This window comes from Poecilia latipinna, unplaced genomic scaffold (genome assembly GCF_001443285.1).
Source record: "Poecilia latipinna isolate Pla-1442-1.1 unplaced genomic scaffold, P_latipinna-1.0 Scaffold441, whole genome shotgun sequence".
Taxonomy (NCBI): Eukaryota; Metazoa; Chordata; class Actinopteri; order Cyprinodontiformes; family Poeciliidae; genus Poecilia; species Poecilia latipinna.
In genome coordinates this window covers 100,903-126,529 of record NW_015113057.1, presented here as the reverse complement: position 1 = coordinate 126,529, position 25,627 = coordinate 100,903, and the positions used below count along the sequence as shown (strand labels likewise).

At 39.4% G+C, this 25,627-nt stretch overlaps 2 protein-coding genes across 2 annotated transcripts in view; both read right to left on the bottom strand.

The window, feature by feature from the left end:
- Positions 1-214: 214 nt before the first annotated feature.
- On the bottom strand, positions 215-14,759 carry ankef1a (ankyrin repeat and EF-hand domain containing 1a). The gene is made up of 11 exons (XM_015038424.1): positions 13,118-14,759; positions 10,725-10,932; positions 10,100-10,261; positions 7,816-8,015; positions 7,569-7,718; positions 7,066-7,189; positions 5,949-6,771; positions 4,873-5,099; positions 4,507-4,628; positions 737-892; positions 215-607 (listed from the first exon to the last, which is right to left on the bottom strand). The coding sequence occupies exons 2-11, from the start codon at positions 10,912-10,914 to the stop codon at positions 416-418; spliced, it is 2,346 nt and encodes a 781-aa protein (XP_014893910.1). The 5' UTR covers positions 10,915-10,932; positions 13,118-14,759; the 3' UTR covers positions 215-415.
- A 101-nt stretch (positions 14,760-14,860) lies between these two features.
- Positions 14,861-25,627, bottom strand: part of emilin1a (elastin microfibril interfacer 1a) — a 46,826-nt gene continuing 36,059 nt past the window's right edge. The window contains exons 7-12 of the mRNA XM_015038423.1: positions 22,924-24,201; positions 20,933-21,347; positions 20,482-20,598; positions 19,276-19,293; positions 19,044-19,169; positions 14,861-18,667 (exon numbers count right to left, since the gene is read on the bottom strand). Coding sequence (XP_014893909.1) covers positions 18,357-18,667; positions 19,044-19,169; positions 19,276-19,293; positions 20,482-20,598; positions 20,933-21,347; positions 22,924-24,201 — 2,265 coding nt within the window. The 3' untranslated portion in view covers positions 14,861-18,356. The remainder of the gene's footprint in view (positions 18,668-19,043; positions 19,170-19,275; positions 19,294-20,481; positions 20,599-20,932; positions 21,348-22,923; positions 24,202-25,627) is intronic.

The following is a 25,627-nucleotide window of genomic DNA, read 5'->3' as shown; positions in this document are numbered from 1 at the left end:
AAATATCCTTGTTTTTTTATATAAAATTAGAGCCATTTGGTGGAAAATTACTCATTTTTTTCCTATTTACAAGAACCCTAGTATGTCATCGTACCACTTTAATTAAGTCCACCACTATACGTAGTGAAGACAGGAGCTCGGAGGTGTGGACATTTACCAAGCAAAATTAATTAGCGAAAAAAGACAAACAGTTCCTTCGTTTTAGACACAGAACCATAAGAGGAAAGAATCTTTTATTTTCACTTGATTACTCACATTCTCATTATCTGCATGGCTTTATATTTAATTCAGTTGTAGATCAAAATCACACAGCCCCAGGGATGGACATGTGCTGAAAGTCGTTTTTCATATTAGCCATCAAAAAAAATAATAATAAAAAGGAAACGATGATGACAACATAAGCAGAGTAACATAATTAGGACACTTGTCTCTGTCTCTGGCTTTCCTCCAGTTTGGTCTTTGGCTTGGTTATCTCCAGGATCCTTCTCTGGAAGCGCTGGCTGAAAGGGATCAACAAGTCGTCGAAGTCCACCTCCAGGGTTATGCGACCCTTTCGTCTCGCTATGTTTGACATCAGCTGGCTGGTGGTGGGCAGTTCACCCCAAACCTGAAACAAACAAACAAACAAACAAAAAACAATCGGAGTTGAAGTTAACAAGGAATAATAGAAGTCAAATGTAGTCAATATTTAGCTTTTATATAGAAGGTTGTTAGGCGTCAGCGTAACCAAACGTACGGTTTTTGGCACAAAGCTAATATCCTCTGTGTTAGTTTTTCCTGTGGTGATCCTGGTGTTATGGAGGATGATGCTTTTGGAGTTCATCTGTGTGGGCGTCCTCCCTGATGTCCCAGTCATCGTCTTGCTATGCACAGCACCCCTTCCAATAGCCACCTAAAGGCAATCACCAAGAACTGACGTAAAGAGCAGCAAGAGGAACGCGGTCAATGGAGCAGAAATATCAAAAATTAAACAGATATTTATAGTAGCTATGAAAAAAGTATTTACTCCATTTGATGTTTTACCCTTTTTTAAAACTGTTTTTACAAATCACTATTCATCAACAAAATTTTGCTTTTTGGCAAAATTGTTAGACTACTGGCACCAATTGGAGGGACATTTGTTGAATTAGGTCAGTGACTTTAAATGGGTGGATATTTATGGAATCACTTATATTTTGTTACATATTTTTATTTAGTTGTCATCTTTTGTACAAAAGTTTTCACTTTGACATTAAAAATATTTCTTTAAAAAGAAAATATTATAATTAGAAAAGCCAAATGTTGTTGACCAGGATTAATTTGGAAAAGCAATCCAAGGGTAAAACATCCAAAGGAGTGAATACTTTTCAAAGGTACTGCAGACCAGACCAGACACACAAGACGTTTGCATTTTGCAGAACAAAATGTGATTTAAGAAAGTTGACTAGATAAAATAGAAAAGGGGGAAAAAATCTTTGGTAATATTTAGAGGTGGGCATTTATCGTATCACTGATCATTTATTGAGATAAATTACTTATCATGATAAGATTTTTGGTTTATCATTGTCACAATAAATTCCAATTATTGTTTAATACCCACTAAAGCTGTCTATAGTCTGGATTGTTAACTTTACAATTTTTCTAAATTGTGCAATAAATTGGAAAATATGACTAAATTCAGTTACTGTGTCAATTTTAGAAATATAAATCAGATTTCTTTATCTCTCATTTCCTAGAGAATCATCTTACAAATGTTATGTTTTTCAAGAGCAGCATTTGTGTTTGTGGGGCTATAATTGCTGTGACACAATTTCCACAATTGCGGTTACCTAAAAAAGAAGTAATAAATACTTCTTATCGTCACTTTTTCAGTTATCACATTATTATCACAAAACATCCTGATAAAACTAAGTCCATATTGCCCACCACTAGTAATATTTACACAACACAAAGGTGCTGATAGATGTCTGAGAAAATGGATCATGAGTGACAAAAACCTTTGAAAAGTTTTTTAAAAAAACAAACAAACCCAAAAACATCAAAAGTCAAAACAGAAAATAAAAATGAAACAGCAAAACATGCTTTAAAAACAGACCAGTGAGTAAAATCTGACACTAAAATGATACCGTAATAATATAAACCAATGACTTCCCCTGGAGAAACTGAGCTTTCAGACGGAGAGCAGTGTATTCATGCTCAACCTTGAACTGATTATATTCCATTTCCACTGCTGTAACGTTAGCGTTCAGACCAAAGATCTTGAACATAGTAAGTGCAGAGTCAGCACTTTTTAGCCTGCTGAAATCATAACAAGGCTTTGTGCGTCAGTCTGACTCACATGCTTCAAGTTTAAACTCAGGTCAGTTCGAGTTACAGAAACGCTACGGGATTACCCGAGAAGCTACAGTCCTCTTGTTTTTAGCATCTTCGCCTCTGAGAGCCACATACATGAGAACGCAATGAGGTTGTGATTAGTGATATCAATTACTGTTCACACAAATAATTCCTGGAGGGCAGTACTAAACCCAACTTTTCTTGCCTGAAGATGAAGAGAATTAACAGATGCCCAACCTCCTCTCACCCTCTTCCTCTTCGCCGAGCTGAAGGCTGTTTATCTGCAGCCGTGTATTAGCTAGGCCTGGCCTCAGGTGATTTGCATCGTCTTCACTGGGTCCCTGTGTCAGCTACTCGTCTGCTCCAGAGTAAATCACCTGTAAGAGCCGCTCGCCGTTCACCGGGGCTCTGTGTTCTCATTTATGCTGAATTACTGTATAATTTACTGAGATCCAGTTATATGTCCTTTTTTCTCCTTAGAGACTGTTAAAATCTAATCCTTCATGAATAAATCAGTTTGTTTTGAATTACAAAAAAATTCAAAATGGTGTCAGTATCAGTAACAACCATGAAGGAGTAACCTTAGAAACTTTATAGTGTGGAACATTTGCTGAACATGCAAGTCCACTTAGCAGAAACGACTCTAAAAACATAACATGAAATCCCTACTGGAAGAAATGCATGCAGGTGTATATTTTTAAAGATCGAGTTCTACATGATTGTACATCTACGTGATTGAAGTGTTGATAAGCAGACGGCAGATCATGCTAACTGGCTGAGAGCTACAATTACACCGTGATGAGAAACAGACGACGGACATTCCTCTCTGTCCAATATTTTTACATTTCCAAGGCTTTTTCTGGAGTTTTAAACTTTTGACACTTCACCGAAGAGTTTTCCTCCTTTATTGCACCAACTGCTACCAGTGCTAGCCACGTGAATAAAAAAAATATATTAAAAATCCCCTTTCCATAATCTGTAGGTTACTTTTTTTTTTTTTTTACAACAAAGTAATTTAAAACAAAAAAACTGTAACAAAGTAAAAAAAAGGGGGGGAAGAGGTCTCCAATGTTGGCCTTAATAAAAGAAAGGTGTACAGTTTCTGTACATTTTTGGCAGAATTTTTTCTATTTTTAGTAAATAGTTTTAGTCTATTCTCAGCAATGACAACAAGAACTTTTTTTCATTGCTGAGAAACAAATGTAGTGAAATGAGAGACTGACCGATTTTGGGATTGTTGTATCTGTAGATGAGTTTCCATTAGCAAATGTGTGCACACTTTTGTCTAAATTCTGTTAATGTCGAAAAAACACTTGCGGTGTTTCCGTTAAATAAGAAATTAAATTAAAGTCACATGTGAATAAGCTTGTTCAGTCAATAAAAATCATGATAGAGATGGATGTAAACATCATCTATCAACCAATCAGAGGAGACTTAGGCGTCTTATTCCAGCGTTGGAGCAACAAGCCTCATATTCTTGGGAGCGGCTACATATGCTGCGTTTTGGGGAAATTGTAGTCAGCCATTTTACAGAAGAGTTATAGATTCAACATGTTGGAATTACACACAACTTTTCATGAACAGTGCGACGCTGTAAGCGCTGTGGTGGAGCCGGCTGCACATCGTCCAAAAACAACAAAAACAAACCACCATCCTCCTACCATTTCCTGTCGTCGACTTTGACATTTCAGCCAGTAGTTACCGTCCAGCCGTCGATCACGAGTGATCGACGGCTTTTTTGTGTGATGCAAAAAAGTGTTTCCACTGCAGTCTTGCGAAACACAAACCCCCCCATCCTAACACAAAAACCTGTTATCGAAAAAGTTTTTTTTTTTTTTTTAAATTGATGGGTTTCCATTCAGCAAATTTATTTTCGGGATTTCAATTCGGTCAGTTTTATGGTTATCTGGTGCGTGTTTTCCTCTGACATCCTCTGAGATGTATCAGATCAAAATACACTGATACTGAACCTCGCTTCCGGTATTGGAAATGAAAAAAATAAACCAAACTGGATCGGTGCACAGCGTGACGTTTGACTTGACTGCATCGTTTCAACCGTTGTAAGGAAACTGCTTTCTGCTAGGAAACCTTTCACCAACGAACACACACAAAACGTCAGTGTGACACATCAAAAGTTCCATGCAGAACGTTTTTAATGTAAACCGCGGTCAAACGGCAGGGCTACGTGGGTACCTTCTTTTTACCAGGTTTAGGTTTTGCTTTTTTGGGGTCTGGCAGCGCGTTCACCTTTTCCTGAACCAGGCTCTCTATGCTGGTTTCTCCAAAGTGTCTGGCCATATCAAGGCAGGTTACTCCTGGAGGAAAAACACAAGGCCGAGATGAATGAATGCAGTTACGGTTGTTTTCATTTTTCTTTTGTGCTTCTGAACAGTAATTAATGACAAATAGATTTCTTTCTTATTTCTACTGTTGTTTTTACTCGTGTTTAAAATGATGATATGCAGTGATAAGATCTGTATCAATGTACAACAGCGTAAATTCAAACCGAAGTTTAAAATAAAAATAAAAAACATTTTTAATGTTCAGACTGCATCATACCTTTCTTGGTCTCTGAATAGACTTTGGCCCCAGAGTTGATGAGGAATTCCACACATGAGAAGCTGGAGCTCTCGATGGCTCTCATGAGTGGCGTGCCGTCATTGAGGGCCTTTGCGTTGACGTCGGCCCCGGCATTCACCAAAAGCTCCACAATTTCCAAGTACCCCCCGTTGGCCGCGTGGTGGAGGGGCGTCCAGAAGAACTGGTCACACATGTTCACTTCAGCCCTGTCGGATGCGAGGTGGGAGTTCGTGTTCAGTGAGACCTCATTACTTATTGATTCTACGCTGCACGGCAGATTGAACGTTACTTTCTGTTAGTTCTTCACTTCAAAATACATTAAGATCTGCTGTTGGATCAAACCTTCCAGACCTCTCAGTTATTCTGGTTCTGGTTCTGGGGATGGAGAGCAGAACCAGAACCAGAAACATGGAGAAGCAGCATTCAGCTTCTATGCAGCACTAATCTGGACTAAACATCCAGAAAACTGCAAAGATGCTGAAACACTGAGTTGCTTTACAGCTGCAGTATGTAACTTTTATTTTTTTAAAATATGTTTTTTTCATATTTACTAAAATTATCATTATGTTGTCGCAGTACCGTATCGAGACAGATGTGAAAAAAACTAAGATCCTCTGCCTTCCCACACTAGCAACTGCAGAAATACACCGCCCAGTCAGAAACAGCCAATCAGAGCCAAGGGGAGGGTCTTATCGCTATCAATCACTCTTGTGTACGTGCCACTAACACCCTACCTCTTGCTCTCTGCTACTCCATAACAGGTTTATCATAACATAGCCTGGCATGAATGCTAAGGCTAGTTACCATGGCCACCAAAAATTTTAATTGAAATGGTAAGATGTTTTTCCATCATAGTGACAGTTCACCCTTTTTAAGGCTCTTGAAACTATTAATAGGAATTACCAGTGAAAATCAAATACAGAGCTTTTTAACAGTATTTGCACATACAACATATTTTCTTGGGGTTTTGTGCAACAGACCAAGTGTTTAGGGGTGTGTCTCAACACTGACAAGCCTGGACCAGAAACATCTGGATGTCAGGTGTGGCTACTCACCCCTTTTCTAGAAGGTACTGGACCAACTCGTAGTTGCCGCTGATGCATGCCTCCATCAGCGGGGTCTTGTAAAATTCATCCTGAGCGTCCACAGGTACTCCGTCGTTGAAGGCGAGGTCCAGAGACTCCAAATCTCCGTTCCTCACACAGTAGTTGATGTTGATGTAAACTTTGTTTGGCTTCTCTATGTACCACCACGAGTCGTTGACTATGGGATGAAGCGGCGGGTGCTCGTTGTCAAAGCGGCGAACGTCTGTCAAGTTGTGGTACTTCTCAATCATGAAGTGAGGCGGGCCGCCGTCGGGCCGTCGGGGCTTGAGCTCCGGCACGAGGGTGCAAATGGGTATGGGGAGGACAAACGGGCCTTTCTTCTTCTTCTTCTTAGCCCCCTTTTCTTTCTTTTTCTTCTGAGTTGTGTACCCAGTGAGACGGAAGACTTTCTTGATGTACTTGGTGCCTTTGACAAAGTCATTCACGTTGATCAGGCCCTCCCCCTTCTTGTTGTGTGCTGAGAAGACCATCTCGAGTTGGTCTGGTTCAACCGGAGCACCCAGGTTCTCTAACACGGACATGAAGGTGTCTAAGTCAGCATTGCCAAATTGGTCCCTAAAGGCTTCCACTAATTCAGCCTGGTACTCGTTTGACCAATCGTGAAGGGTCAGGGCCCAGAGATCTGACATCATGCCGCCACCAGTGGATTTTTTGCTTTTCCCAAATGCCCTCTCTGCTTTCTTCAGCTCCTTGATCGCTGCCTTGAGTCCGAAGTCTTTGGCAATCTGACGTGCCAGCAAACCTTCCTTGTTCTTCACTTTGGGGTTACAACCTGAACACAGAGCAGACTGCTATGAAAAAATACAACAACAAAAAAAACCACTTGATCGCGTTACCTAATTTAATTCAGGACTGCGTATTGCTCTGTTTGATTTAATTTCCTACCTCCACATGCATCAAAGCAGAGATATAAGCTTGCAATGCTAACATACAAAAGAGCTACTCTTCATTTCTGTAACCAAAATCCTTAAAGCTCCAGAGGACACGTCCAGAGATCTAATACTTTGACCCAATACTTTGGGTGATTGCGTTGAAATTGAAGACGCTTTGCAATGTCACGGCATACCTCTCTGAGCAAGGAACTTGCAGGACAGGGCATTGCCTGCGGCGGCGGCGTAGTGTAAGGGCGTACAGTTGTCCATGTTAATCACACTCATATCTGCTGCAAATCCTGACAGCACCATGATTACCTGAAGGATGGGAAACGTCGCAGAGTTACGTGTTACAGATTGTCCAAACCTAAATTTGGACAATTAAATTACCTAAAGTAAGATTCTGCTTCTGGTGTTTAATTGGAGTGAAGTGCTAAGAAAATGACAAAATATAAATACAATTTATCATTCTCATCATTTATTTTTTAGAAAAAAGTGATTCTGCAGGACGATTTCTACTAACCTGAAAAAACAATGATTTTATTTATAATCAAAAGCAGAGTGGGTGTGAGAGTCTACAGGGAGTTTTTTCAATATCTGGACCGATTAACATCGGATCGGTGCGTTTCGGGTTGCAACCCAACAAAATGTGAAAAAGCTTAAAGGCATATGACAGAAAAAGTTCTAGTTACCACACCTCAAAACAGCCACTCAGGGCGGCGTAGTGTACTGCGTTGTAGCCGTTTTGGTCCAGGGTGTTCGGGTTTCCACCTCTCCTGAGGATTTGCCGAACAACTGGCAGGGAGCCCGTCTTGGCAGCCTCCATCAGCGCCGTCACACCCGTTGTCTGGGCAGAAGAAATCACACTTTAGATGGTTTCTTCTCCATAATTTTCTCTGTCATTTAAATTGTTTCTGTCATGTTTTCTTATTCTTTTCTTTTACCTCATTTGCCGCGTTGGGGTCTGCACCAGCATCCAGCAGGGCGAGGCACAAGGGGGTGCACTCATTAGCTTTCTCACACATCATGCTAAGAACGTGAACCCCGCTACAAGAGATGTTGTTGGGATCGGCCCCGTTCTTCAGCGCCAGTTCTAGGCAGCGGGCGTGGCGCTTGGTGGGGTAGCTGCAGTAGAACAGCACGCCTGAATCACAAATGAGATAAAGAATAATAAAAAGAAGGCTAAAAATGAGAGAGGTGTCATTTACATTTGGGCTTTGGCAAAAATTATTAGATCTGAGGTGGTGAGTCGGGCTGGGCGGTTCATAACTGCTGAGTCTTTGTGTAGTTCAAGTGCTGCCTGCGCTAAATATGTTCCTTCATTTTTACATTCAGATCCAATGGAGAAAAATAACCAGTTGCTAATTAAAAGTAATTTAGATTCTTTTTTTTAAAATTTGTATGCAATAATCGAAAACGTGTGGGGAATGAAACGCTTGAAGAGAAGCCGGGGATGAGAGCGGTGCGCCTCGGCTGAACACGCCTCTGGGGAGCGAGCGGCGTTATCGGGTTACAGAGCAGGTTCCACATCAGAGCGTCACCGTGAGGGCTTGATCTGTAATTAGACTCACACACACACAGGGGCCTGACTCACACACAGAGCCACACACGGACGTACCCGGACAAACACGCTATATGACTAAACAGAACATTTTACGACCTTGAATTCAATGTTTGGACCCAAAAGTCCAAACACTGATGCCAACTCTTGGTCCCTCCGTGTTTCACGGCGTTTTCTGATCTGGATGCATTAAAGCAAGAACAGCGTTAGATTATCTGGAAGGATTCTCCGTTGTGTCTTTCTCATCGATATGTAAGCAAAAGCCACACACGTGTTCTTGAGATGTAAGACAACGTTTACCTGACAAAACCTACTAAGAGCAAAAAAGCATCCTGATTGGCTACAAAATTTAAAAATGATTATGTATCCTCTATGGTCCATGCAGGTTCAAACTGGTTGCATAAATCTAAAACCACATATTTAAGTACTGTGTTCTTAGAATAGCATTGAAAAGTGAATGTATTTCAGTAACTCAGCTCATTAAGTGAAACACATTACATAGATTAATTTCACACAGTGATGTTTTCACATCTTTCTTCTTGTTAATTATGATGATTTTCAGTTTACAGGTTATAAAAATGCAACGTGTAAGGTTAGGATACTACAACAACCACAGACATGTTGGCTTAATGTAAATTCAGTTTAGTACCTGCTTTAAAGGTACTTTTAATCTGATAAACAAGCCCAAGTTATTTCAATTTCCCAAATCATAATATTAATGGAAGAGGGGTTTTTTTTCATCTTACTTCAGTTTCAGACATTTGCACATGGAAAACTGGTTTTGGAATAGATAAAACACCTACAGCCTATAGAACTGTCTACGGCTGCCATGAGCCGCAGCTTATCAAAAGCCTCTCCACCGTATTTAAAAGTAGCTCTGTACCTTAAAAACAAACTAACTGAAATGAATTCTACCATTTGTTTTTTTTAGTTCTAACATTCAGCCTTAATTTAGTGATGAAAAAATAATTTCAACATATGTTATGGAAGTATGGTCAATTTTTCCATCTATAATTAATCCTGGAGTTTGTTGATGGGCTCCTACAGGAGCGTCTGGGTTCTGTGTGAAATGCTAATTGACAAAGGATACAATAAAGGTAAACTTCTGCACTCAACTGTTTAATGGAAAAATGATTGAAATAGCCTGGGGAAAAAAGCTAAAGTTATCTTTCAGTGTATTAACAATATATAGCCTCTGTAACGACAATAAGCCTGGCGGATTATGCATTTAATCACATGTTAAACTGAACTGAGCTTTATACTTTCCATTGTGATGATTCATATTTTATTTTTGAGACATCGTAATCCATTTTATTTCTGAGTTTTGATTGTATGTGGTTTTTATTTCCATTTTTATTTATTGTATTTGGCTGTCGTGTTTTATCCTGGTTATTCCAGTTCCAGTGTTAAGTGTTCTTTACAAAATTAAAGTTTTTTAGTCTTTGAGAAGGCAGACTTGGATTATTTCACTATTATCAATATATTCCTTGAAAATGGACTCAAAGTAACAATAACACTGTCTATCGCAGTAATTGCCGAGGCGATTTATCGCCCAGCAAAATTTGTTATCGTGACACTTTGACAAAGTGCGAGTTGAGAGCTGGGAGCTCCTAACTCTGCAATCACGTCTGAGCATTTCACTCTATTTTCACTCTCTCTCTGCCCACCTTTGCCCTTTATGTCCACTAGTTTCATGTCGGGCTGTTTCTGGAACAGCAGCGATAAAATGTCCTCGTTCCCCAGCTCGGCAGCTAGCATGGCGGGCGTGCGGCCCATCTTGTCTTGGACATCGGGTTGTGCTCCAAGGGAGAGGAGAAACTCAACAAGGTCTGTGAGGAGACAGAGCAACAGACACGCTCAGACGGACGTCGAACCTGACACGCTTCGCCGCAGAACTGTGTGAAACAGAAACTCTGGTTGCACACACCAATGATTAGCATGTCAAAATAAATAAATAAAAAAATCCACCGTTTTGCTAGTCTGCTGCCATTTTCTGTTTGCCTGAGAGCTAGCACGCGTCATTGCTCATTCCTCCCTACCACTGACCAAACAAATCATTTAGAGTGAAGTTTCTGAGGTTTTACGCATCGACTCAAATTACCTTTATATAATAAATACAACTTTCCTGTTACATAGAAATATAAATGGAGCGGCATGATTGCGCCTGGATGTTTGTTGCCATAAAACGTCACTTCAGTTGACAAATGTTACACCTGCAGAACGCAACTCGAGCACTTGTTTGATCGAAACGTCTAATTTACAATCAGACAGAGCAAAGATGAAGCTCATCACCGCTATTGTTGGCTGAAACCGCCAGGTGGAGCACCCCCAGGCCTTCCTGTGGCTCGGTGAGGTTGATGAGGTTCTTCACCCCAAGCTTCACCATCTTCTGGATCTCATCCTTCTCTCCTTTGTGGATCCACTGCAGCAGGCGGTAGATCTGGAGGACCTGCAGACGGCCCGTTGCCACCGCGCAGCTCATTCTGGCGTCCCTCAGAGCCTGATGGAGAAAGGTTTGAGAGAAAAAGTTGGAGGTGACGGAGGAAAAATGAAAACGCTTGGAAATTCAACATAAATGAGTTGATAAAGCTTCCCACGGCAGCATTACCGTGTTATGAAGTTTTGGAGTTTTGGAGTTACAATCAGTTCCTGGAACTGATTGTTAATGCAAGAGAACACACATCTGTCAGTATTTATTTAAACAGCAAGGTAGATTTTTAATTTCTTTTTATGATATACTTAAAAAGATTCTTTTTTCTAATAAAATTTAAAATAAAATGCAGAATTTCATGTCAGCACACAACGAATTTACCTCTATGTTACCTGATAACGACTATTAAAGCTGCATTGTGTAACTTTTATTTAAAAAACAAAAGTTTTCACATATTTGTTAAAACTGTCATCATATCATAACATCAGTATATAATATGAGACATATAATGTGTGAAAAGATCAAGCTCCTCCATCTCTTCCCAGTCCTGCTGTTGCCGTCTAAAGAAATCCACTGCTCGACCAAAAACAACCAATCAGAGCCAGGAGGAGGGGCTTAGCACCGTCAATCATTCACAACATAGCAGAGAACATGCCCATTAAGTCACAAGTGGGCATGATTGACAGTGCTAAGGCCTGCCTCTGATTTGTTGTTTCTGGTTAGCACTGGGAAAAGGCAGAGGAGCTTAATTTTTTCACAAATTACTTGTCTTATATTATACTGACATAGTGACAGTTACAACACATGTGTAAAAATAAATAAATTATATATATATATATATATATATATATATATATATAAAGTAAAAGTTTACTACAGATTTGACAGAATAAATTAAATCTTTTAGAAACTTTGGAAGATATTTTCAGATTGTAAACTTTCACTCAGCCAAGCTGAACTGGGGAGAAGTTACTGAGTTAGTACCCGACAATGAATCAGTTACAATATTCTATAAAGGAAAGAGAAATGTCAACAGATTCGGCAAGACATTCAATTCAACTTAGTTTATTTATATCCATTTTTCATTTTTCTTGAGGCACTTTTCCAAAAAAAATAATTTCAGTCCAGTAATATGTACAGTCCAAGTTATCAAGAAAATTGCTGTGAAGTTCAGTTTATTACTCAAATTGGTCAAAAAGCAGATTACAACCTGCAGTGTTCACTCCTCCTGGGCATAATGACAATCGCTTGCTTTCCCTCATACCGAGCATGCATGTGGAGACAGTGGGGAGGAAAACCTCCCCTTTAACAGGAAGAAAACTCCAGCAGAACCAGAACCTGGCTCAGTCTGAATGGAGCAGATGCATAAAAAAGCAAAACATGTGGCCCATCAGGCAGTATGTGGGCTCACCATCAAATAAATGTTTTTACAAGATGAAGATTGGTATTATTTCATTCTTATGCTGAAATACACTTGCACTCTTAAATAATATTGCAGTGGGGTTTTGTACATCATTGTATTGCCAGTTGAAAAAGAGTCATTTTTCACTTGTTTACTTAGAAACTGTGATAATAATACAAACCAATAGAGCAGTATCTTAGGTTATTTTCTCTCAGCTGTATGTGGCGCATGTTTCTTACATGGAGGCTGTAATTCAGACGTCTAAAGTGACAGTTAAATGATACTAGCAAAACAAAATCCTAACAGTATATCTATCTGCATTTTATACACTCAAGCGATATAAAATCATGCTCATTTAATTTGAAACATATAATATTGATGAGAAAGTACTTGTTCCATTGGCAGATAATTTTGCTTATAACATATTTTTTTCCATGTTATACTTGAAATAAAACGTTGATAAAGCTTTCCCACCCCCCTCGTGTCAGTCCTTGGAGAAACATCTAGTTTCACCACTAGCTTATGGAAAGTGGATATGTTAGAAATATTCATGTTATTTTAAGTCATCAGTCTGGTTGCGTCTCTGTGTTGCCCTGTAATAAAATCATAACATGGCCCTCCTCCTTGCCTGGAGTAGGTCATGATAGCTGCTCCTATTGACCCCAAATAATAAGATTCAAACAGATTCCTCCAAAACTTATTCTAACAATAAATCCATAGCATCTGTTTGTATGTTGAACTTAATCACGCACAAAGTTTGGGCTCAACCTGTGTACGTAACAGCTCCTATCTGCGTACGATAAAAGAGCAGATATTTAAAACATGGAGGTGCAACCAGGCTCAGTGACCCACCTGTAAACAGGGCGAACAGACAGGTTAGCTGGTCTCTGCTGTTAACCCGCCTTAGAAAACCTCTGTCTGCTCATCGACAAGCCACACTGGTTCCCAGTCTTCATTCATAAACGCTTCTATACAAACTTTAAAGCACAACCTTTCACTTGGTGTGAGGGGGAAGGTTGTGCTTTGTGGGGGAAGAAAACAAAAATGGTCTCCATGGCAACTTGACACGGCATAGATTCCGCGAGGGACGGACGGGTCGGCGTCTGAGCTGCTGGGAAGCTTTACTAGTCACGTGACAGTGGAGCGCTCTCAAAAAAGAGTGAGTACAATTACAGCACTTTAATTAGTTGAAACGTTTTTTCCGCTCCCTTTTACCTGCATGTATAGAGGATTTACGCAAATTTGTGCAACCATGTTAAGAAAAATTAAACCAAAAATATACGTTTTATACATTTTTCTAACTTTAATGTGTGACATAAGTCAAGAAAGACGAGCTGAAACACGTCACAAGAAAATGTCTGCACCCTCTTACTGTATCACCTGTTGATTTTATGGCAGCACTCTATAAGTTTGGATGTGAGGAAATCAGCATGGCAAGTCTTTAATTGGTAATAATACCCACCAAAAGTCTACTTCCTGTCAGAAACCTGAACTTCGAATGGAACCTGATGCTGTTTATTATCCCCAGAGTTGTTGGGAAAACGAATAAAGCTACATTCAGGGCTATCCTCGAAGAGACTGCCTCATAACGTTGATAACCTAATTAATGTTAATGTTTGTAGCTTTAGCAAAATATTACAAATTTTAAGGAGTATGAGTCTTTGTATGGCACTTTATTTAAAAATGCTCATTGGTCATCCATCATATCTACCATTTTATAACCTTAGCTCTGCTTACATTCGTCAGGGATCTGTATTGATTTTTATGGGGTTAATTATACGCCTTCGCCATTCATCCCTTGCCAGAGTTCACAAAATATCCTCTTGGTGACATTTAGAGGAAATGAGCTCCAAATGACTGCGGCTCCATTTATTTTCTTTATGTAACATTAATTTAATTATCTCTGTGGTATTTCAAAATGGCTGTTTTTCTTTAACTCACACGCCACAGATTAATTGCAAATCGGAATCACCCGACTCGAAACGGCCCGTATGCATTTCCCATCTTGTTATGCATTCTTACGTACCTAAGTAGTCCAGGTTCAATTACCAGATTGCTCTTGACCGGTGGTGCACACAGATCAACTTACTCAGTCCTGAGGATGACTTTTGTGTGCGTGAGTGGCAGAGGAATGAAAGGCTACTGAATCCGGAGATGGTAATCAAGATAACTGTGGCTCCCCGAGATGACTAATGCATGAACGACAGACAAGCGATCTCTTTTCCTTCTGGGAAATTCTTGCATTCTTCAAATCCTCAAAGTTAGAGCGGAAGAAGAAGATTGGCGATTCTGACCGCCAGGTGTCACCAGAGAGCAGAAACAAATCACTTTTTTTCGGGTCTCCCCTTCAAATCCTGAGCTAAAAGTAACCCACTGAGGTCAAACACAAGAGAAAGAGAGAGAGAGAGAGAGAGAGAGAGAGAGAGAGAGAGAGAGGTTTAAGCAGGAGCAAGGGAGTAAAATAATCCCAGCTGTGTGTATTTGTGAAGACCCAAATAGTGCCAGATTAAACACTTCTAAAGCGGGAGCAGCAGCGTGTAAAAGGTGGAACAGATCGGTCCGTTTAATAAAGGAACATAGCCGCTGACGTCTGTGTTCATCTGGGGATCTGTATTTGAGGCACACGCGTGGGAAAACATACAACACATACACAGTAACTGGCAAGTTGAAGTGGTAGCTTATAAAAACAATCTTACTATGCTTCAAATGTAGGAAAATATTCACGAGTTACCCAATGCATAAAAGAAGTATCAATGTAACTGTATATTTCCACACTGAGGAGGGAAAAAAATCTGAGGAAGAAATCTCTAAGATTGTTATAAGAATGCTCAGTCTGAAAAAGTAAACTAAAATAAACTGCTGTTGTGCTCAACATCCACCGACCTCATTTAATCTGCAATTAAACTTTTAAAGGGCTGCAAAGCCGTTCAACAAAGACAAAGTGTTCACACAAACACAATAAAGATTCATTTTGCTTGATTAATTAATGTTGCGAGCTTTACTCATACTATTTATTGAAGTTTTAAGCCACTAATTGGGGACATGATGGTCATATTACTTTTAATGATGCATTTAAGCAGTTCTTTTCTAGGCCGGGATGACTCTTTGCCACACAACATTTACGAGTTTTAATGGGGAAAAAACAAAGTCTGCAACGTTGAATAAATTGTATTTTGTCTAATTCATAAAGGGTTAAAATGTGCAAATATATTAATCATTAATGATTATATGATTAGTTATTAATCTTATGATTAGATATCCCTTAGCAGATTGTTCACTGCAAAAAATAAGCATCTCAACCCAAGTTAAAAGTAAAAATGTGATTTTCCCATAAGTGAAAAAAGTCTGGTAACAGTACTAGTACTTTCTATCACTATTATTTATCTAAAACAAGCTTGTATGTTTGGCTGAAAAGTTACTTATAAGTCCGTTTTGTCTTGTTTTTAGTGATCTAAGGTATCAGCACCAGAAACTAGACAAAACATTCTTGGTAAGGTTTTGTGTTTTTGCAGTGTAGAGAAGTAAAACCACTTTATCCAAGCAATCGACAAGCTCCTGACACGATTCTCAAGGATATTTGATAGTTTTTCTTATCAGAACAAAACAAACTGGTGGTTTCCTGGCATCGGGCCAACTTTTCAGTGAAATCCACAGATTCTTTTTTCCCCCCAAAGGCCAGCACCTTCCCAGAAGCTTGATGTTCGCCTGTTTGACCCATTTGAAAGGGGAACAGTTTTGAGGTGCGTTTGGGTGTTGATTGTTCTGTTGGAATACTGAATTGTGTACAGAAGTGTTTTTGAGATTGAAAGCCTTATCTGGAACATTCTTCTTGGGATTGTGGACAAACTTCTCTAAGAATGTCGCAATGAGCAATAAATCATTTAATCACATGATAAATTAAAACAAGCTTAATCATTTTCATTTGCATGACTGTTTCTCTCTCTCTTTCTACCAAAGACTGGATGACAAGTCTCAACTGGCAACTTGTTTGAAGGGCAGTTTTGTTTTCAGACTTCATAATTCAATTCACTTGTTCTTTTGTTGTTTTATTTATGTATTTTGGATACTTTAAATGTGTTTCAGTTCCTGTGTTAGATGAAAGTCTATTGATTTGAGAATACCTACTTGCATTATTATGCCACTACCATTACATTACTTGAAAATGGTCTCAAAACAACAATATTATCGTTTATCGCAATAATTTCTGGGACAATTTATCATCCAGCAAAATTTGTTATTGTGACAGACCTACTCATGTCTGACCCGAAAGCTTTCCTAAATTAATTATTTACCCTATCCAGGTTTTTTTTTGGCCAATTTTGGAGTTAATGCTACTTCCTTGGTTGGCTCCCTCTCAGTCTGTGTTAATGTTAAGGTAAGTTCACCATAGGAGATGACATGGATGTCCCAGCAGCTTCCTGTTTATAATAGACTTGGGCCTTAGTTGTTCCTGAGTCGTTCCTGAAAGTCCGAAAACATATTTCCCCTTCATCTGAGAGGAGGATCTTCTGGCTGTTCAAACAGGACAACGATTCCAAACACAGATCAAAAGTAGTTCTAGACGTCCTGCATCAATCTTCTTGAAAGGCCTCTCCTGGTCCTGACCAAAGAAAAAAAAACACTGCAAAACTGCAAAATGTTACAAGTATTTTTTTTGTGTGTGTCTATTTTCAAGTCCAAATATCTTAGAATGCTTGAAGTAAGATAAAATCAACTTACAAATAAACTTTTAGCAAGATATAGGAGTTTGTTTCAAGTAAATACTTATTACAGATTATAAAAAGTACTTGTTCAAATAGATTATTTCACTTAAAATAAAATTTTTCTCATAAGTGGAATAATCTACCAATGGAACTAGTATGTCTTTTATCAGTATTAAGAAATTATTGACTTAAAACAAGCTCTGAAAGTTACTTATAACTTAGTTTTGTCTTGTTTCAAATTCACTCTCAGATATTTGCACTTAAAAACAGACAAGACAAACTTGGTATGATTTTGTGTTTTTGAAGTTCTTTGGAAGCTAAGCTGAAAGGTTGACTGTCAGGAAATGAACATATTTAAAGGAACTGTGACTTAATATCCAATCAGCTGATGGCTTACATGTGGGTGTTGTATCTGAAAAATGCTAAGAGACATTTACTCAATAATTAGTGGAGGTATATGTGTATATTTAAGAAAATGTTAACAATAAATCCAACCTTTTACCACAAATCTTGTATTTAAAAAAAATCACTAGTTATATGTTGTATAATCAGCAGAGGTTTTATGCTGATGGCAAACTTCTGTTACTGTAAGATCTCAGTCCTCGTCTTCTAACTTTAGATATCCCTTATTAGGATACAGAGTGAGAAGAAAAATCCCCTCTGTTCCTTTTGACAAATCCTCTCCTTCCTTTGTGTTTCGGGGCATGGCCAAAGTCCTAAAATGGTCTTATTGTTTTATGGCCGCATGATTTATAAAATCCTGTGGTCTCTCTATGCTGAACTGTCAGTGACTTCATTTGTGCATTTCCTCCTAAAGAATAGTGGTTTGGACTTTGTCCCTCCCGCATTTTTCCTCGAGACAATTGGCACTCGGCATTGCGTTTCTGGGAACTCGCTTGTGGTCAAAATGAAACTGTGAGTAACACAAAAATAAATGATCGTACTAAAAGAAAAAAGAAAAAAAAAGGATACAACAGCTAAACGAGTGCGTAATGAATGCTGAAGATTTGATGTGACGTGGGTGGACAGCGCAGATAAATAGAAAAACACCCACATCTTTAATCTTTCTCCATTTGACTAAATATCCTTTTTTTTAACACAAGTGAAACTTGATGGATGTCCTGGTGCAATCAGTAAAGCATCCAAGTTTATAGGAACATAGGAAATCACCCTGCAGTGGCTTCTTTTCCACATAAAAATACATCTCAATCAACAAAATAAAAACTTTTCCTTAAAGCTGTGAAGCATTTTTTCTCTTTGGTGGATGAATCCAGTCCACTGGTATCAGTTTCACCCACTGTCGATGGCTCTTTGAGTTAAGAGTCCAAAGCAGAGGTTTCAATGCAACACGATAAACTCTGAAGTCATACTCCGTCCTGTCTGACGGTCTAGTACAGCAGCATTCCGCTGAAGATGGTTAAGGGTTCAGAGGAGACGGCCAGCTTGCCCGTTACGAGGTCGATGCAGACCGTGTCCCCGACCTCTAAGGGTAGAATGATGTTGAACACAGCCAGGGCTCCGGGGATGTGTTTGGCCTCCGCCATGGGCTTCTCTAGGCCTTCGGGCTGATATCCTGCTGAATCCGCTCGGGCAACGCCAACGTTCGACTTAGAAAGCACTGCCTCGATCTTCATGTTTTTGTGACCCGTCAAAATGGCGCTGAAAAAGTATCTGCCACTCAGGGGCGCCGTAAATATACCTGTAGAACGGGACAGTATTAGTTCAGTGTTCATGGTGAATATGGAAGAATGTATGAGTGACAAAGAAATTAATTTGTCTCTCTTTGTGGGTGTACTGTGCTGTAAAAAAATATATATTTGACCAGCAAAAATTTCTGCTTTTTTTTTATCACACTTACATGTTTCAGATAGTTAAACAAGTTCTAATATCAAACATAGATAAACAGATTAAATTACTTTTTAAACAAGTAATTTATTCAGGGTCAAAAGCTATCTGTCTTGCTAGCTATTTAATTTGCTATCTATCTATCTATCTATCTATCTATCTATCTATCTATCTATCTATCTACCGAGTTGACAGGAACTGATAGAAGTGCTTGAAGCACTAGCACACACCTGTTTCAGGATTATAGGCTTTATTTTCGTTGACAAATACTTCATTGAACTCTATGGTTCCTGTCTTCCTCATCTGGCGAGTCAGCGCAGCAGAGAAAGAAAGGCGCGGCACGTGAGCATCGGACCCTTGAAGACCAGATGACAAAGTAGAAACAGAGGAGAGCTTAGTGAGAATTATAGATCTAAGTGGAATGAGGGCTTTCATCTGTTGTTCAGTAAGTACAGTACATACCCTGTTCTCCTCTGAGCCCTGGAAAGCAAGATGAAAGATATAAAGAGTAAGGTAAATATCCAAATAAGCCATTCACTGGTGTTTCAGCAAACAGAGCCTTGTAAAAATATTCACACCGCTTACATCGTCCACATTTGGCCACATTCTATCCACAAACTTCACTGTATTTTATTGGGACTTTTAGGGGTTTGATCAGCAGTAAGTAGCGTATAAAATTAAAAATGTTCAATATCTGATGTCGCTTTGTTTGCAAGTCCATCTGCAAGTCTTTCAGGGTATGTTTCTACCATCTTGTCTGATTTATTATTATTTTTATAACCTTAAATTTCTCCATCCAATCTTCATGATATTATTATCAGTTAGATTAATACAGAGATTAAAATACACACAAATTGACTTTTTTTCTTAATCAGGATGACTATGGGTTTTATTTATTTGTATCAAAATTAATTCAGCAGTATGTAACTTTTGTAAAAAAAATCTTTTACATATTTGTTAAAATTATCACTATGTCATGACACTGCTATGAGACAGATAATCAGAGATAATCCTCTGCGTTCTCCTGCTGGTTCTGTTGTCATCTACAGAAATACACTGCTTCATCAGAAACAACCAATCAGAGCCAGAAGAAGGGTCTTAGCGCTGCCAATCATTTTCATGTATGTGTTACTCACACCCTCCCCCTTTTTTCTCTGCTACACTACAGCTGGTTCATTACAACTTAGTCTGTCATGAATGTCAAGACTAGTTAGCATGGACTCTGATGACATTTAGCAGCGCATTAACATGCATGACTGGCAGCACTAAGATTCTCCTCCTGGCTCTGATTGGTTGTTTTTGGTCAAGAGTGGTTCACTTCTTCAGACAGCAATAGTTGCTCAGGGAGGAGGTGGAGGATATCGATCTTCTCACAAATGATCTGTCTCCTAACAAACTGTCACGGCATAGTGACAGTTTGAACAAATATGTACAAAACATATTTTTGTAAAAGTTGCATGTAGATTTAAGGGAGCTGATAGGAAATGTGTTACACACTCTTCAGAATATCAATTTAAACCATCTGTTATTGCTCGTTCACTTCCCATTTCTGAACTACAAATGATAATACACTGAAATCTGGCATTAAATGTGACAAAGTTTAAGAGTTACAAAAAGTCTTGCAGTACAATGTGTATGTTTTACAGATCACTTCTTGTGTTTTTGTACCTGGGGGTCCCACTAGTCCTTGTCTGCCTTCTCTGCCTGGAGGTCCCACCCTTCCTTGGGGTCCAATAGGACCCGGTGGTCCAGATTCGCCTCTCTCTCCTCGAGGTCCCGGGGGACCTGAGGGAAAGGACAATTTAGAGATAGAAATACTGCACACAAACTCCTGTTAAGCATTGCTAGTGGTTCTGAGGAGCTTCAAACGGCAGGAACATTAAGTCAGGAAAGCCAAGACATTTAACCTGGTGAGACTCCAGCTGTGTCTTTCATACTATGTGATTACAAGAAGATGTCCTTCAGACAGACAACAAACTTTTCTAGGCTCTTAAGTGAATTCTTTCAAACATGACAGCCTGGATTCTTTCTTTGGTCTATTTTAATGCCTTTCATTACTTAATGTGCATCCGTCCTGGCCAAAAGTGAAATCCCATGCTCCCTTTCCCCTGAAACTCACCCCTAAAGTCCTGATCCCTGAAAATGGTGAACTGCCTTCCCAAGTCCAGCACAGAGGAGTTGAGCGTATGTATCCTGGAGTGGACACGGTCCAGCTGGACAGTCTGGATGTTGTCAATGAGCTCTCCTTGGGACGTCACGGTGACGTTGAGGCCGTTCACACAGCCCCACAGGCCAGACACGTGTTTGTTCAGGCCCTGTTTGATTTTCTCCAGGCTGTCTGTGAAGGAGTCCAGGCGGCTGCAGACCCCCTCCAGCTTGGAGAGCCTTCGGTCCAGGCCGTCGCTGGACCGCCGGCACTCTCCCACCTCCGTGGCGTAGTTGTTCCTGATTATCTGGATTTCTCTGCCCAGGTTGCCGAACCGGACGTTAGCATCGTCGACGTGGTCCGTCAACTCATTCTTCAAGTTCCCCACCTTGAAGAGAAAACACAATCGTGTTCGTTTGAGTTTTAAAGTGTCACTTCATGTTGTAGGCCTTTACCACGATTTATTCTCCTATGGTATCGCACACACTTCGTCCTCAGCAGGGTTGTGCTATTCTTCTATAGTGCTTCCAAACTTCCAAGATAGCCAGAAAAGATTTTTGAATGGTCCAATGTTTTTACAGTGTGCACAGAAAACACATTTTTAATATCATACAGATAAATAAAGAAGATAAGTATATAGATCCTTCATATGATGGATGTTCTGTTTTATTCAGTGGAAAATATTTCAAATCAGCATGACAAAGTAACTTTGGTCAATGGGGTCATGAGACATTGAAGAAATACTTAGATAAGGAAGTTCTAAATAACATAGTTTTGGAATTCAGTTCAAACGGCAGGTATATAAGGGACTCATGTTTTTATAACAAAAGGATTCATACACTGTACAGTGCATGGGTATACTTTCAGTGGGCCAACATTGTTTTAACAAACTTCTTTTATTGGTTTTATTAGTGGTGTAAATTTGACTTTATGAGAAACTGAATTTTGTGCTTTATTAACATCAAGCCATATTCTTCCAAATTAACAGATATAATAGCTTACAATGACAAAGTATGAAATGCATCTATAAGTGAACCTAGATATTTACATACACTGTATAAAAGACAAAGACCAATCAGAGTTGTTGTCAATAATGTTTTAAAATTGAATGCTTGGTGTTGTAGTTCTTACAGTTGTTGAGTACAGTAGTTGATATGATGACACATTCGTCATATGTGATTTTGTTGCTGTATTATGGTGGCTTTGTATCTTTTGTTAACTATTATTATCTGAATTGTTTGCTGTTCTTATGGCTTATCCTCTCATATTGACCTTTCAAGAGAACATTGAAATAAACTAGCTAAGAGCTACAATCTGGTACAGGGCATCAAATGGTGACGTTTCTTGTTTAAGCTGCATGTTTTTCTTTTTTTTTTTTAAAAAAGATTAAACCCAAAGAAGTCTTTCACATGAGAGATGGAACATGTCAAGAATCTAGAAAAAAAAGTAAAGCTTTCTTTTCTAGAATTTTTTTTTGTAGAATTGTATTGTAGAAAAGCAATACTATTTTGGGAAAGCAGTGGCAGGTCAGAAGTATGATGGTGACCACATGAACAACATGTGGTATGGAGCATTTTACAGACTTGGAAGTTAAAACAGATTTATTGAGATCCACGGTTTGGGTCTATGTTCACTGTAAAGTCCTTATCCAACAAGGAATAAATTTCATCTACCTAATGATAACTTGACATATTGGTATATTGCTAGAACTAAATGTAACATTTTAAATAGGACTTTAAAGTAGGACTCTCCATCTCCATACCCAAGATGCTAAACCTCCTGCAGAGGTACAGACATTGCTATGATGCAAAGCAAATCAAATAGTTAAACATGTAATATTTTACACTACATGACCAGCAGTAAGGGCAACTACATGGGCCTTCATTTTATTAATAGCTAATAAACATTAAAATGTTGTAATATACTGTGTTAAGTTTAATAGCAGTGCTATCTCATTAGCTTACCACAGAAATGGTGTTTGAATTTGTGCTGGTTAGATCTGTCAGCGTGGTACTATGTGTCTTCACAGTCCGTCCCAGATCCTTCAGTGTGTTATTAATGGAGTTAAAAGTAATCATGACATTGTTCAGCTCTCCTTGGACTGACCTCAGATCCCCACCTAATTTCCCGCTATGGAAGGTATGACCGTCCAACCGTTTCTTCAAGTCGTTTATGTTGGTCTTGCACTGTCCCGTACATTCCTCCACATCCTCCCTAAGTCGCCCCACCTCTTCCTGAAGGTTGGAGCAAACCTGAGAACAGGTGGACTCCCCCGAGTCAACTTTTCTCCGCAGATCCGTCAGTTCTGTCTGGCATTTGTTAAGGCCGATCATTGTGGAGTTGGTGAGCAAGCGCAAGTCCTGCTCCACGTTGCGACAAACGAAACAGTCATCAAGATCTCTGCCCAGTGTGTCGATCTCTGAGACAATGCGGGTGAAGTGTTCACCGTTCTGTCCGGTTACTGCTTTTATCTTGTTGATGTCATTGGTGAGGTCAATCACTCTGTCAATCAGGGAGTCTCCAGTCACAGACAAGTTGTTCAGGGTGTTGTTAAACCTCTTGATGTGTTCCTGATTGGTCACAACTCTCCACTCCAAGGTTTTCACAGTCTCATCTGTCGCTGGGTTTTTTCCGTTGTGCCCACAGGTCTCACTGCACATCTCTGTGGTTGAGGCTAGCTTTCTGTCAAGGAAGACCGTAACGTTCTCCAGATGGCTCAAACGTCGGCTGTGGTCCCTCACTGTATCTCCGAGATCTGCAACTTCCAAGTCTAGTCTTCCGATTTTAGAGCTGTGGTCATCCAGGTGAATAAAGACGCTGTTACGCAGCAGGGTGAAATCTCTTTGCAGGGTTTCTTTCAAGTTGCTCCCGGTGTTGGTGCACTTCTGCTCCGTCTTCCTCATCGTGGTGTTGAACCTCTTTTCCATCTCTCTCAGCCTGCTGTTAAACCGATCCTCAGTGACTCGTCCCTTTGCTCCACCCGTCCCAGCCAGCTCCTTATCCAGTCGCCCTTTGATGATGTCACACTTGTCCGAAGTGGACGTGAGTCGAACGTCTATGCTCGACAGCCTCTTCTCCAGCTCTGTGATGGTGTTGCAGCAGGTCTGGGACTGCTTGTTTTCTCTGCGGTAGATTTCCAAGTCACGCCTGATGTTTTGGTCCATGGAGTTTATGAGCTTCTCCAAGGCTCTGATCCTTTCCCTGTCCTCCGCCTGCTGCCGTCTCAAGTCCTCCACACCAACCTAGAAGAAAACAACATTATTAGGACAATGGACTGTTGGTTTGAGACATCAAGCTTCTCATACAAAGAGTTTGACTAATTACCATTGCCAGAAATTCAGCATCATAAATGAAAGCAGCAGCATGGACAGGTTGCAACATGATGTCACATACACAAGATCCCACCCTCTTAAAAAACTGCTAACCAATGACAACTACCACTGGGCTTAGCTGTTGTCAATATAACGGGCTAAATCTTAAATGTATGTGTAGTATAGAAAAGAAAAATAGACACAGTGATTTGCTGTTAAATATCAAAATTATGACAAATATACAAAAAGGTCCAATGGTATTACACTTTACAGGTTAGTAAAAAGTTTTAACTAAAAAAAATACCAAGGGAGAGGAAAGTAGACCAGTTAAGCTAGCTTGACTTTGACAACCTTAACGTAAATATGTGCTGCAGAATTCAATGCGTTTCAGATTAGTTAAAAAAAAATAAGGCGACCCACACACCGACCCATCTCCATTTTTAGGAGGAGTTCAAATCAGCTAAAGAACCACAGCAGCGTACAGACGATCACTTATCACTTGAAAATATGACACTGTTACGGACTGAGTGTTCTGTTCCTTGTGTGGGAAATGTTTGCCTGTTTTTCAGTGTTGAATCCTGATACACTGGAACTAATCTCTGCTCTGTCTGCTAGTGGTGCCATTGTCAGTCAGTTGCTATGGTAATGGGTCAATGTGTAGTATAGGTGACACAGAGAGCGAGAGAAAAAAGAATATGAGTGGTTTTGAGTTGTTCTTCAACGTTTTTTCTGAGTTATTTTTCCCTTTGCTATGGCGCATTGCACTGGATTAACAATAATACATCTCCAGGTTTCATTTTGTTAACAAAACCGTTCTACCGCAGCACAACTATGGATGGCAAGTAAAATAATCGTCGTTTTGCATTGTGCACAGGCAAGAAATTTCTGGACGTAAACAACAACATGGAACGTGTCTAATTCATGGAGAAAATAATCCACCTGCTAATTAAAAGGTTCTGTTTCCTTTTCCTTTGAAGGATCGTTTGGATCCTTCTCCAGAAAAGAAGGAGCATTTTACATCCCCTGAGAGAACAAGCCCACTCCTCAAATGACAAGGGACGAAAAGGAAAATCAAGGAACAGAAAATGACTTGCAAGCTGACCCTGTCAAAAATATAAAAATATGAAAATACAACGGAGATTTGGACAGAAAAAGTGAAGACGCTAAAAATATTTCAGAAACTTTCACATCATTTTTTTTTCTTGTTTATTTTTTTTTAGTTGGTTGCTGTCTTACTACAGACCACTAGATGTTAGCAGTAGTTTTTTTGCTCTCTTCCTTGAAAAAAAAAAATAAATAAAATAAAAATAAAAAAAAAATATATATATATATATATATATATATATATATATATATT